Genomic DNA, 12027 nt, shown 5'->3' with positions numbered 1-12027 from the left:
GCCCCCACAACAGAGAGCAGATCTGCTTCTCCGGATACAGTCTTGGACTTTCGGTTCAACTCTGCGAGATCTTCCTTTGGCCAGATCACACCAAGACTCTTCTTACTTGGCAAATCCTCCGGTGCTGGGAGTTGTGCCAACTCCGTTGCGAGCGACAACGGATCACTTCCAGCACGTACATGTGCCCAAGCCACAACACTGTCATCTCCCACACGTCGCACCACGATGAGTTTGCGCAGAGCGGCATTTGATACTTTAATAGCGTCCTCTACAGTAGCGCGGTATGGTTCGCCACGGAGGATTGCGGCAACGTTAAATGAACTTGCCACGCATGTACGCATCCAATACGGCACAGCTCCACAACCTTCAGAGATATTATTAGCAGATGTGGAGGGTTTACTATACCGACTTTCTGCCTTTAGGGCCTTCATCACACGCTTTTCCTCTTCCATTAACTCCGGTAGAAGAGTGCAGGTGCCTGTCTCGCTCTTAACATCCGCCACCACTGTTGCCGCAACGTTCATACGGGGTTGTAACATACAAACAAGTTTGATCTTCTCCTTTACCTCACCATCAATCTGCTTAAGGAAGGTAGATACCACTTCCTTCTTAGCAGCCAACTCCTCTGACTGTTTGCGCTTTAACTCATCCAGACGTTCACGATTTCTTTGTTGTAGGCGCTGCTCCTCCTTCTTCAGACGATCCTCTTCACGCTTGTGTTGAATCTGCGCACGGAAGGAACGTTCCTGGAGTGTAAACAACTCCCGCTCCGACTGTTCCTGCAACAGCAATTGTGCGAGGAGATGAGTCTTTGGCAATACCCGCACCGCAGGCACTTCTTCACGACGGCGCAACACATCCTTAAGAAACCGTGTCGTATCGAAAGAGTACTGCGAACCGGAAATAGATCCAAACTCCGTTCCTCGTCCACTCACAGAAAACCGTGGGCATCCATTTATGTACGTCGGCGACAGACCAAGGTTGTCATTGCCATTGCGATGTACAGCAATGACATTTCCGTTTGGTGATTCCATGGACATCTTTTACAACGTAGATATCAATAAACAAAGACAAAAAAAAAATAGCTTCCTTCTACTCCTCTTGGTATGAATTACTTATTGAAAATGATGCCGCAGCAGACCGTTTACCACGCACACGAACAAAAACAAATGCCTAAAAATCCGTTAGCTTTTTTGCTTAAAAAAAAAAAAAAAAAAAAAAAAAAAAAAAAAAAAAAAAAAAAAAAAAAAAAAAAACATGTACAAAATACAAAAAAAAACCAAAATTGTCATGAATCAAATCTACATTCGCTCCAACAAATACTAAACCTGTGAAAAAAAAAACAGTCATTTATCTTCCAAAACGCTATACATACAAACTCTTCCAGAACAATATATAAAAAAAAACACTTAAGAGAAGTAAAAAAAGCATAAAGGAACTTACATATTCATTTCTTTAAAAAAAAAAAAAACATACATAGCTACAAAAGTGCAATAATACATCAATTGAGAATAAAAAACATAAAAAAAGTTGAGAAAGAGAGGGGACTGAAAGCGGTTATGGTGATAAAGAGGCTCACAGGCATACACACATACACACTACTGTGTAATCTGTTGCACTGTCTTGCCACGGTACTGTTGGCTCTGCAGCATCTTGGAACGCTTCAGCTCCTCGCGCTCTGCAGCGATCTTCACCTCCTCCTGCTTAGCCAAGTGCGCACGGTACTCGACCATCTTGCTGCGGCGGTTCATGTTGCCATCCTCCACCTCCTCGGCGGGGTGCACAAACTCGATACCAGCGCGGTTCAGCGCGTCCTCCGTGGGGCCGAACATCTCCAGTGCCTGCGCCATCTTGTCCTTCAGCATCTCCAGCTCCTCCTCCACCTGAGCACGTAGCTTGTACAGCTCCTTCTTCGCATCCGAGTATTTCTTTGCGTTGGGGTCGAAGGTCTCAATGGCAAACTCCAACTGGATATGGGTCGTGCGGATGTTGCGGTCGATTTCCTCTAAGCGCTTCTCCTTCTTGTACACCAACTGACCCAGGGTCTTGTACAGGCGGCGGAATGCCTCGAAGTACTCCTGGTGCACCTGTAACCGCAGGTCCGACAGCTCCTCGTTTGTCTTGTCGTGTCGTGACTTGATGGCGCTGCATCCCTCCGCCACCAGCTCTTCCATCATCCCAATACACCGCATTGCGAGGTCGCAGTTGTACACCGACAGTTCCAGCAGCTTCTTGTGCTGCCCGCATACATCAAGGAACTGCTGGTATTCCACCTTGCGCTTCTCCTCACGGTCGTTCTCCTCAATGCGTCGCTTCACCTCCTCGAAGCGTTCAGTTCCAAGTCGCTGCAGCACACGCTCCAGCTCCTGGATACGGCGCCACGCCTCGTCTTGCTTGTCGAGGTTCTCCTGGATGAATTTCTCAGACTTCTCCTTCTGTGACGCGAACCGTTTCATCGCCTCGGCGTCCTCCAGGTCTGCCTTTTGGATGGCATCGTGCAGGTTCTTCAGGTCCTCTTCGCAGCGCTGCTTCAGGCGCCGCTTGGCGTCCTTGATTGCGGACGACTCCTGGAACGACTTCCTCTGCACGTCCTGGATGTTGCTGAACTGCTTGTTCTCATCCTCCGTCTGGCCAATGATACGGAACTTGTCGGCCACCAGCTCCACGAGATGCTCCAGCAGCTGTGCCTTGATGTAGTACTGCTCCTCCGCAATCGCCATCTCACCATCGGCTATCGCCACGTTACGGATCTCCTTGGCCTTCTCAATGGCCGCCAGCTGTGCCTTGATCTGCTCCTCGTTGCCCAGCAGTGCTGTTTGCACAACGGTCACGTTCATGCAGCCCTCCAGGTTCTTCAGCACCGCAACCGGTACCTGTGCCATTTCAGACGCGTCCAGCTGTGAGCGGCGCAGCTCGTCCTCGATCTTATCCAGCTTCGCAATGGCGTTATCAATTGTTCCAGTAAACGACACAGTGCGCGTCTTGTTGTGGTGCTGCTTCAGCTCGTTCAACGTCTTCTTCAGTGCCACAACCTCCATGAACTGTGGTTTATCCTCAGGCTTGTACAGCTCTCGCACAGACAGCTGCAGGCCGCACACGCGCATCAACTTCTTGATGTCATATGCTTCTGTGAGGTTCCACTTTGTGCCACCCTCCACGGCAGCAAGCAGCTCATTCGCCTTCTCATGGGCAGCCTGCAGCTTCTGCTTCTGTGTCTCGCTCCAGTCGGACACATGCAGATCCTGGATGAACTCCTCGTTCGACAGGCAGGAGGTTTTCAACTTCAGGTTGTGGATCTTCTGTTTGCGGGCAGCTTCCAGCGTGACATCCGTCACCTCCGGAACCGCAGGCTGCTGTTGGTCGGCAGGGGACACAACTCCTTCCACTTCCTTCTGACTCATAGTTTGTTAGTTTTTTTTTCCCTTAATTTTACTGTTGTTTATCAACAAATGCTGTGCTACAGGAGAGAAGTGGGAAATAGAAAAAATAAATATGCCTAGGATTTTATTTTTGTTTTGTAATAAAAGAGGAAGTATCAGTTACTTTTATATTTTGTCATTCCTTTTAAGTTTTTGAATAAAAATACAATGTTTTTTTTTGTTGTATATGTGTGTTTTTTTTTTTAGGTAGAAGAAATTTTAGCACGTATATGTCTGTGATTAAACTAGTTGGGCCTCACACTTTTGTCACTGTCTTTATGTGTATTTGCGTGTAGGAAATCGTGTATTTTTTGTACTTGTTGTGGAGTACATCGTTTTCCAACTAATCGCATTGCAGCGGCATGGAATTCACTTGTTGTTGCGCCATTTTGGTACAAAAATGTTACCCAAACCGCAAGGCATTGAATGGAGTGAGCATCATTCTTGTTGAGTCGTGCGATGATCCACGCAATTAAATCGTGTGGTACACGAAAGAAGGATATATTGAGCCAATGTAATGCTAATTCTGGATGTTGTATAAAAGGCTCTAACAATTGCCAGGTGACAGTATGACTGTCATCGTTATTATTAAGTTCTGCAACTGTTTTGAACTGTGAAAGCAGGTGACAATCATATTGAGGTGGCAATGCTCCATGAGTGTCTACTATCTTTTCGGTCAGTTTTTGTGCCAATTGTATTTGGGCCGAAATGAACTGTGGTAGGTCTCGAACAACGGCTGAACTCCACGGCAGTCGTTCTGGTGCGTTAGTAGCTGTAGACTCAGGGTCAAAAAAATCTGAAATAAGAAAAAGTCTTACTGTTGCTTCTGTAAGGCGTGAACGTTCTTGCTGTGTCGTAGCTTCATGGGCTAGAATAAATGCATTACGCAGTAGTAACCGTGACCAAGATCGCTGTACACCTGTAAGCTTATCGTCGTTAATAGCGAGGAGGACACCACTCACGACAGCCCACCGCATTCGATGTAGCGAATTACTATCTGTAACATGTGTTGCTAACACCCGCGACACATACCACATATACCCACGCTGTTGATAAGATGCATTAGTTGGTGTGGCGTGCTCGCTGGAGTGCTGGTCTTGTTGCTGCAGATGAGTCCGTAGTTCCTCAATGGTACGAATTGATTGCGATATTTGCTGCTGATATTTGTGCTTCCACTGAGGTTGCAATGTGAATCCATGTTCTTCAATAAGACTGGGGAGCTGTTCCATTTCCTTGTGTAGCGCTAAAGCAGTGGGACCTGATAAGGGTGTTATATTAGACTGTACAAAGTCCATCCACACTGCAGCCGCCACACCATTAGCTCGTGCAAAGTGATGTCGACCCCAATGATATTGCTGTGCAAGTAAAACACTGTCATTTACGCGCGTTCGCGGGTCCATACCAGCTATTCGTTCATAGTTACTATGTGCCTCGCGGTCACTGTTTGGTGTTTGTGTAACAACAACTTCCATCACCCGTGCTGTGACTCCAATAGGCTGTGTATGATTGTTATTTCTGTCACTGTTACTGTTTTTACCATTTCCACTGTTATTATTATCATCACTAAGAAGGGCGAGGATAGCACGAAGGATACGAGCCCCGCTTGCTGCGGCGATGGTGCCGTTCTGCGGGTGTACATCTGCACGATTGGGGACGGGGAGGCACCGACGGGCCGTTGAGTCCCGCAGCGGCCGGCCGCCGATGACAGTCCGCACGAGACGACCGCCCGCCGGGAGCCGCATGGCGACTGCAGCGACTGCCGCGATGGCGACTCCATCGAGTTGCAACCACAATTCCCCCGTTCCTCTCTTTTTCTCTTTCATTTCCTCCTTTTCTTCTTTTTCTCTCTTTTCGTTCTTTTCATGAGGCTTTTGGGCGGTGTAAAGGGCGGTGGCGGCAAGACGTAGGGACTTGTACGCCCACCCACCCTCAAGCAGCAGGCGCAATAAATGTCCAACGGCATCTGCGGCGACCATCACAGAACCGTGCGGCGGTAAATGATCAACACATTCCACACCATTACTCTCATCATTTTTGTGGTGATTCCTCCTGTTTTTCCTTGACGCCCACGTAGAGTTCCTGTTGCCTTTGTTAGTAGTAGTAGTAGTGTTGGTGTTGGTAATGGATTTATTCCTGCGACGGGCTATATCACTCTCTGTACGTTCCTGGTACTCCATGCGATGCATCATGAATTCCTCCATTAGTAGTTGTCGTCGTGTTTCCACCGTATTACTTTCATCCTGCAGGGCTGAGAAAATTGCTAACGCTTCTTGTGCATATGGACGTATACTCTGGCGTAGCCTAATCCCTCTCTTACTAGCATTATTACGGCTGGTGACGCTACTGCTAATGTAAAGACGTCGCTCTCGTTCAAGAGATTCTAGAGGTGAATCTACATCTCCACCTCTACTAAAAAGTACAGCTTTAAGTGGACTCCAATGTAGTTGATATGTATTACTGGCTTCTCTACCAATATGTAGGAGAAACACATTTAGTGCTGATACCACAAATGAATGCCTAATAACAGGAAGATGATGTTGTGCATAACCGATTGCAGTGTAGTTTTCCATTTGATGTGGTGCAAACATTTGCGCATCTGTCCATGCTAACCATCCATTCGCGCGCAGTAGCGGATGTGAAAAGTCCTCTTCCACATCCTGGGCTAACTGCCGTGTTATACCTATTATCGCAGAGCGAGCAAAAGCAAAGAGAGATGTACTCTGACGAAGAATACGCAGAGAAATAGTAGAAAGGAAAGACTGGAGAAATACCCAGCAATTTATATACTGTGTATGTACTGTATCACCTGGCCAAAGAGTATTATTACCTTTCGTATGAGCCAGTAGAAGTAATTTATATAAAAGAGATCTTTGAATAGTTGCTCCTGTAATTGGGGAAACCCTATTTGATGCCGGAATACGTGCAAGAAGAGTGGCTTGCTGTAATAATAATATTGCCGACCATTGATGAGAGTTCTTTGAAAGGTCATTCCCCTCACTAAAGATATCGAACATCTCAAGACGATGTTGAAGTAGAACAGTAGATGCTTCCTCAAAAAGTTCTTGCGGTGTTGATTCTACAATTTTTTTCTTGTGGTGTGTATCATAATAGTGCTGAGCCGCACGACACAAGATCCACTTAGTCAATGGTGTACAGAGAGCGATACGTGACCCCGATCTATTATTATTATCATCGCATTCAGTAATATAACCACGAAAAATAGAAAGTACCCGACGAAGACGCTGTTCACTAGAATCATGTAATATCTGATGTTCCTCTCCTTGTTGTTGTTGTTGTTTCTTTTCTACTTCTTCCATCTCTCCTTCCAAGAGTTGCGTATGACTGTTTTGCATAGATGTTAACTGACGTGTGAACATCTCATCAAACGTCTCTTCCTCTTCGTTATTTATATTTTCTACTGCCATTAGTCCACTCAAACCCAATTCTCGCTCCACTGTAAGAATACCTCGAGAAGATTCAAAGTTTACTGCAAGATCAACAGCACCCATCCCATCAGAGAGTACTTGCTCAAGATATTGCTGCAACTCTTCTACCGACAATTCTTTTCCGCTTAACTTCCGTTGAATCTCCTCTGCTACATCTACTGTCAAAAGATCCCAAAACATTTGCAAAAGTGTACCCATCCATGTACAACTCTCTTGTACCAACAGCAATTGTTCTTGTTTCCCACCCAAATCAGGGTTATCCTCCGCGGTATGAAAAAGACAATGGGCACTTATCTCTGTCCTCGCCGTACCCGCTAGATTACCATGCCACCACGGGCAACAACCACTCACGGCATCATCACAGCGACCATCTCTCAACCACATCACACACACCGTTGATGGATACATCACAAATGGGCACAACGTGGTGGCACCAGCATGCACAGCACAGCCGCCCTGATGTACACATGGGTGTAGATTTCCTTCAGATCCTAATACACGTTCTAATCGTCGTCTACGACGTTCAGCACGCCGTTTACTTTCTGATATCTGATGGATAGTTGTACTATCATTTACCGCTGTTCCAAGAGAAGTCCTACCACCATTTTTATCAATAGTAGTAACAGAAGAAATATCCTTTTCCAAGATAGAAGAGGGCATTGAAAATGCCTCTCCAGAGTGATGCCGCAATGCACGATGCAGCAATGCACTACTTCCACTCTTGACAGATTTCTTTGTCTCGTCAGGAGCACCATCTTCTTTCTGGATCTCTTCTTTAGGTTGTCGTACGTATGCAACAGCATTCAGAGGGAGAAATTCCTTACATTCCCCATCTTGTTGTCTTTGTAATGAGTCATTCCACTTTTTAGTGGCTTCAGCTCTTGCTGCCATTTCAGCAAATTGACGAAGATCATTGCTAGATCCTTGAAAACGAACTTCACGGCGGTCAAAGTCTGCCCCATATGTTCTTCTCTGATTCGTCGCATCTTCGTCTAGACCAAGAATATCACGTGATCTCTCTTCGATAGAGCGATCAAAGACATCAAGTGATACCCCGTTGCGGCGCAGACGGGACTCTGGAATGGTCATTCCAACATCATCGCGTGCGGGAGAACGAACAGTGGAACTTTCATTTCTTTTCTTTCCCCTATGTCTTCTTGCAGAAGTGCGAGAATCATATTGTTGTTGGAGTACCAAACGCAAGGAAGATATGCACCGCCGCATACCCAACTTGTAAGGTCCCTAACGGTAGTCATTAAAAAAATACAGAATATCAAGCACAAAAAAAAAAAAAAAACAGAAAACGAAAACAATTATAATAGCATCAAAAGAAGTAAGAATAATTCTATCAGGCAGACTCAAAAAAAGAGTGAGTGAGAGAGAGACATATATTTTTCCTATCAATGGTAAGGAATAACTTATAAAAACCCAATAATCAATTTGGGTAGAAACTAAAAATAATGACATTTAAACTGCGTCATTGACGCATAGTACACGAATAGTACATTATAGACACAGCAGTGAAAAACAAAGAGACATTAAAAAAGATTCCATGACACATAGTAAGGAAGTAATACCTATCAAATCAAGATAGTTTCGCGACCTTTTTACTAGTTTTCGCCACGTGATTATGAACGGCATCAGTTTTAGTAGTAATAGCATCAAGGTGCCTATTATGTTGATCTAGAAGTTCACCTTGTAGGAGGGCCTGTTGTCGCAGGAGTCCAACATTGTATATCAATGAATCAATCATTTTATCTTCTTCCGTAGTAAGCGAAGAACATCCCACTTTTTCTTCTTGCTTCTGTTTTGTTGGTATTTCGGGTTGAACAGAGATCTGGGCACCCACAGGAGCACTGAGAGTGGTAACTACACCTGTATTTTCGTCCTCAGGATCTGTCTTCTGTCGCAGTTTCGACCTAAACCAATTTATAACTCTCGCTCTTCGTGAGAAACCCCGAAGTGTGCGATCACTCGTTTTCATGTTTTCTTCCATATCGTCCAGATGTTGACTGATCTTCTCCATTTGCTCTCCCTGCATCTGCAGTTCCCGTGTGGTTGAGAGCCCTGTTTCAATAGCTGACTGTGCATGTCGAGATGCCTGTCGCAGCATATCCAAGGTAGAGACAGCACTATCCGCCGTCGTCTGGTTCCTCACACCGTCAGGAGTTCTGCCAATCTCTAATCCCGCATTCCGCATGGCCAATTCTTCTGCATTCGGACTCAACATCATCTCCCGGCGTTGCCGCAGTGGGGAGCCATCACTACTACGACTCATCCCTTTTTCTTTTTTCTTTTTTTTTTTGATGCGTTCGATCCAAACGGTGAGTGTCTTTTAAAAAAGAGAGTCCACACGGTACCCCTCACTTCACCCTTCACCCCCTGCAAACACACCTGTACGCATAACACAAAGAAAGATAGAAAGAGAGAAATGGAAAAAAAAAAAAAAAGAAAAAAAAAATAATAAGAAAAAAGGAACAAACAACGGAATGCGATAGGCCTTCAGTAGGGACTGCAAATTGTGTACAGTACAATGTACATTCGGAGAAAGACTAAATAAACTGCAGGTGTGTATGTACGTATCCATATTTAAATGAAAAGAGAAAAAGAAAAAAAAAAAGCGCACTGCGGCATACAAAATGAAATTTAAAAAAGAGAAAAGCGGAATAATAAAATCTCAGAAGAGAAAAAGAAGATCCAGCATTTTGAAAGAGAGTTAGAATTACACACCCAAGTACAATTCCCCAGAAGGAAAAAAAAGAGAAAAACAGAAAAAAAAAAACAAGAGAAAGAGAGAAAAAAAGGTGCAGACCACCCTCCCCCCTTCCAACTTCTCTAGTGGTGTGGATCTTTCAGTGATCAGGATCTAAGTGCATTTAGTGATTATTTTATATCTTCTTCCCTTGTCCTAAAGAACCATCCCTATCACTATTCTTCTTTTTATTCTACTCGAGTATTACAAAAGGCACAAGAAACGCTTTGTTTCTTCTGACAATCTTAACTTTTTATACACACACACACTCACTCACTCTATCTCACTTTTTTTTTTTTTATTTTTCATAAGAGCAAACAAAAACAGGCATACAAATACACACACACAGATATATATATATATCATTAATTATGCCGCTGTTGCTGCTCTTACTACTGTTACTGTAATAGGCGATGGTATTGGTAAACAAAGGAATCAGAGATTAAAAAATTTATCCATCTACAAAAACAAAACAAAAAAAAAAACACTCAGGAAAGACCATATAACGCGTGGAATCATGTAATCGATACCGAAAAAAAAAAAAAAAACATGAGTAAAAACAAGAAAAAAAAACTCTAGCACATACAGGAAATCGAATCAAAAAAAAATGTACAAGATAGTGATACACAAGGGTACAGGAAGAAACATAGAAAGGTCACAAACAGTGCAGGGGGACCTACACGAAGTGAGCCAAGATTAAAAAGAAAAAAAAAGAAAAAAAAAACTCTGTTTTGTACTGAAATTATAATCACACCCATAGTAGGGGCTGTGGAATTAATGTTTTTTTTTTTTTTTTTGTTGGTAGGGGAAATTAGATATCACCTTTTAAAAGTTAATTTAACCAACCATACCTGTTGCTGTTCTCTTATTAATATTTTGTATTGTTTATTCACCACCATTTTTTTTTCTTATTTTTCTAAACCGTAACTGGTAAGCAAGATTAACATGAAAAAAGTACTTATTACAATACCATAAATGAACTCAAAAAGAGATCAAATCGCAAAAAAGGGGGTAAGACACAGAAAGACAAAACATAGTAAGAAAAAATCCAGTTAAAAAAAAAGGTTAAGAAGAATAAAGAAAGCTTAACAAAATTAAAATTAAAAAATGAGTTTATGAAACTCAGTACAGAGATAAAGCTATATTGGGGATGCCAATTCTGCTACTCTCTCATGAAACAAAGAAATCATCTTCAACCCATTACCCATCTACACCAGTTTCTTCACATATGCTTTTACCCACAAAATCAATAACTAGTGACACGAGGACCGGACACCATTCTCAAGATCAATATCCCTCTTTCATCCCGGGATGTTTGGCCATTGGCGAAGAACGCGAAACGCTGCGCTTCATGTCATTCTCTTTATTTGAGTGGTCAGCGAGAGTGTGGGAATTATGCGGTAGTGCATCTGGTGATGCGGCCCGCGAGACGGATGCATCACTCTCTGTGTCAACTTCCGCAGTCTCGGCAAGCACACCTTGTGCAGAGTGTACAAGATTCATGACAGCAGCAAGTCGGTTCCGGCTTGCACGCTTTGTTACCTTAAGCAATTGACGTAGTTTACCAGTCTCATCAGTTGCCTGCTGTTTTGTCTGCTCCAGTTGTTTCTGCAGCATTTCCACAGCTCCCAAGAGCTGTAGCCGTGCCTCTGTAGCGTTACTGTAGTCTGCCATATTAGCAGTAACGAATGTGCTATATTCCTCTAGAGCTTGCACTTGTTTCTCACTGAATCCATCAAGTGTATTTGCGTATGCACCTCGGGTATACTCTTCGACATTTATCATGTAATGATTAAGCTCTTCAATACGTGCGATAGCATTATGAAGCTCGGATTCAAGTGTCTTTATACGTTTTTCATCTTCAGCTGACTTCTCCTCATTCAACTGCCGTTCTGCATCCGTCTTGTTACGCAGGTTATCCAACTCTGCTTCATAAGCAGCAATTTCTTCCTCCATCTGTGCTTCATTTCTTCGCAACTCCTCCCCCATATTGTTCAGCTGTGATTGCAGCTCCGCCTGCCTCTCCTCAGCAATACGAGTATCATTGGCATAGCGCTCGCTCAGCTCCTTTAAGGCCTCTTGGGTCTCCTGAAGTCCCTCTTCCGCTGCGGCCAGTTCAGTCTGTTTGTTTTCCAGCTGTGATTGCAGTTCTGTCTGCCTCTCCTCAGCAGTTTGTGTCTCATTGGCGTAACGCTCCTCCAGCACCTTCATTGCGCCCTGTAATTCATCGAGCTGTTGTTCACGTTGCGCAATCTCTTCAGCAAGCCCACGAATGGTCTCATCACGCTCAGTGGATGCGGCATCGTATGCAGCCTGTTTTTCGTTAAGATCGTTTTCCAAACGCTCAACCTCACTCTGCCACTGTAGAATCTGCTTTCTAAGATCGGCTTCCATATTCTCCATCTGTGAT

The 12027-nt window shown here is 44.1% G+C and overlaps 5 protein-coding genes across 5 annotated transcripts; all 5 read right to left on the bottom strand.

Moving 5' to 3' along the window:
* Positions 1 to 2: 2 nt before the first annotated feature.
* Positions 3 to 1040, bottom strand: TM35_000101330 (uncharacterized protein; the record flags this gene model as incomplete). The annotated part of the gene is made up of 1 exon (XM_029024624.1): positions 3 to 1040. A coding segment is annotated over one exon (1038 nt), but the record flags the coding sequence as incomplete, so codon positions are not given.
* Positions 1041 to 1598: 558 nt separating this feature from the next.
* On the bottom strand, positions 1599 to 3401 carry TM35_000101320 (putative paraflagellar rod protein 3; the record flags this gene model as incomplete). Its single annotated transcript, XM_029024623.1, has 1 exon — positions 1599 to 3401. One exon carries the CDS (start codon positions 3399 to 3401, stop codon positions 1599 to 1601), a length of 1803 nt encoding a protein of 600 aa, XP_028883930.1.
* A 263-nt stretch (positions 3402 to 3664) lies between these two features.
* Positions 3665 to 8089, bottom strand: TM35_000101310 (uncharacterized protein; the record flags this gene model as incomplete). The annotated part of the gene is made up of 1 exon (XM_029024622.1): positions 3665 to 8089. One exon carries the CDS (start codon positions 8087 to 8089, stop codon positions 3665 to 3667), a length of 4425 nt encoding a protein of 1474 aa, XP_028883929.1.
* Positions 8090 to 8450: 361 nt separating this feature from the next.
* On the bottom strand, positions 8451 to 9143 carry TM35_000101300 (uncharacterized protein; the record flags this gene model as incomplete). Its single annotated transcript, XM_029024621.1, has 1 exon — positions 8451 to 9143. The coding sequence occupies one exon, from the start codon at positions 9141 to 9143 to the stop codon at positions 8451 to 8453; it is 693 nt and encodes a 230-aa protein (XP_028883928.1).
* A 1761-nt stretch (positions 9144 to 10904) lies between these two features.
* Positions 10905 to 12011, bottom strand: TM35_000101290 (putative OSM3-like kinesin; the record flags this gene model as incomplete). Its single annotated transcript, XM_029024620.1, has 1 exon — positions 10905 to 12011. The coding sequence occupies one exon, from the start codon at positions 12009 to 12011 to the stop codon at positions 10905 to 10907; it is 1107 nt and encodes a 368-aa protein (XP_028883927.1).
* Between the last annotated feature and the right edge of the window lie 16 nt (positions 12012 to 12027).

Source organism: Trypanosoma theileri (assembly GCF_002087225.1).
Source record: "Trypanosoma theileri isolate Edinburgh chromosome Unknown TM35_Tth_10_V1, whole genome shotgun sequence".
Lineage (NCBI taxonomy): Eukaryota > Euglenozoa > Kinetoplastea > Trypanosomatida > Trypanosomatidae > Trypanosoma > Trypanosoma theileri.
The sequence above is the reverse complement of the archived record's forward strand: the minus strand, read 5'-3'. Positions and strand labels throughout refer to the sequence as shown.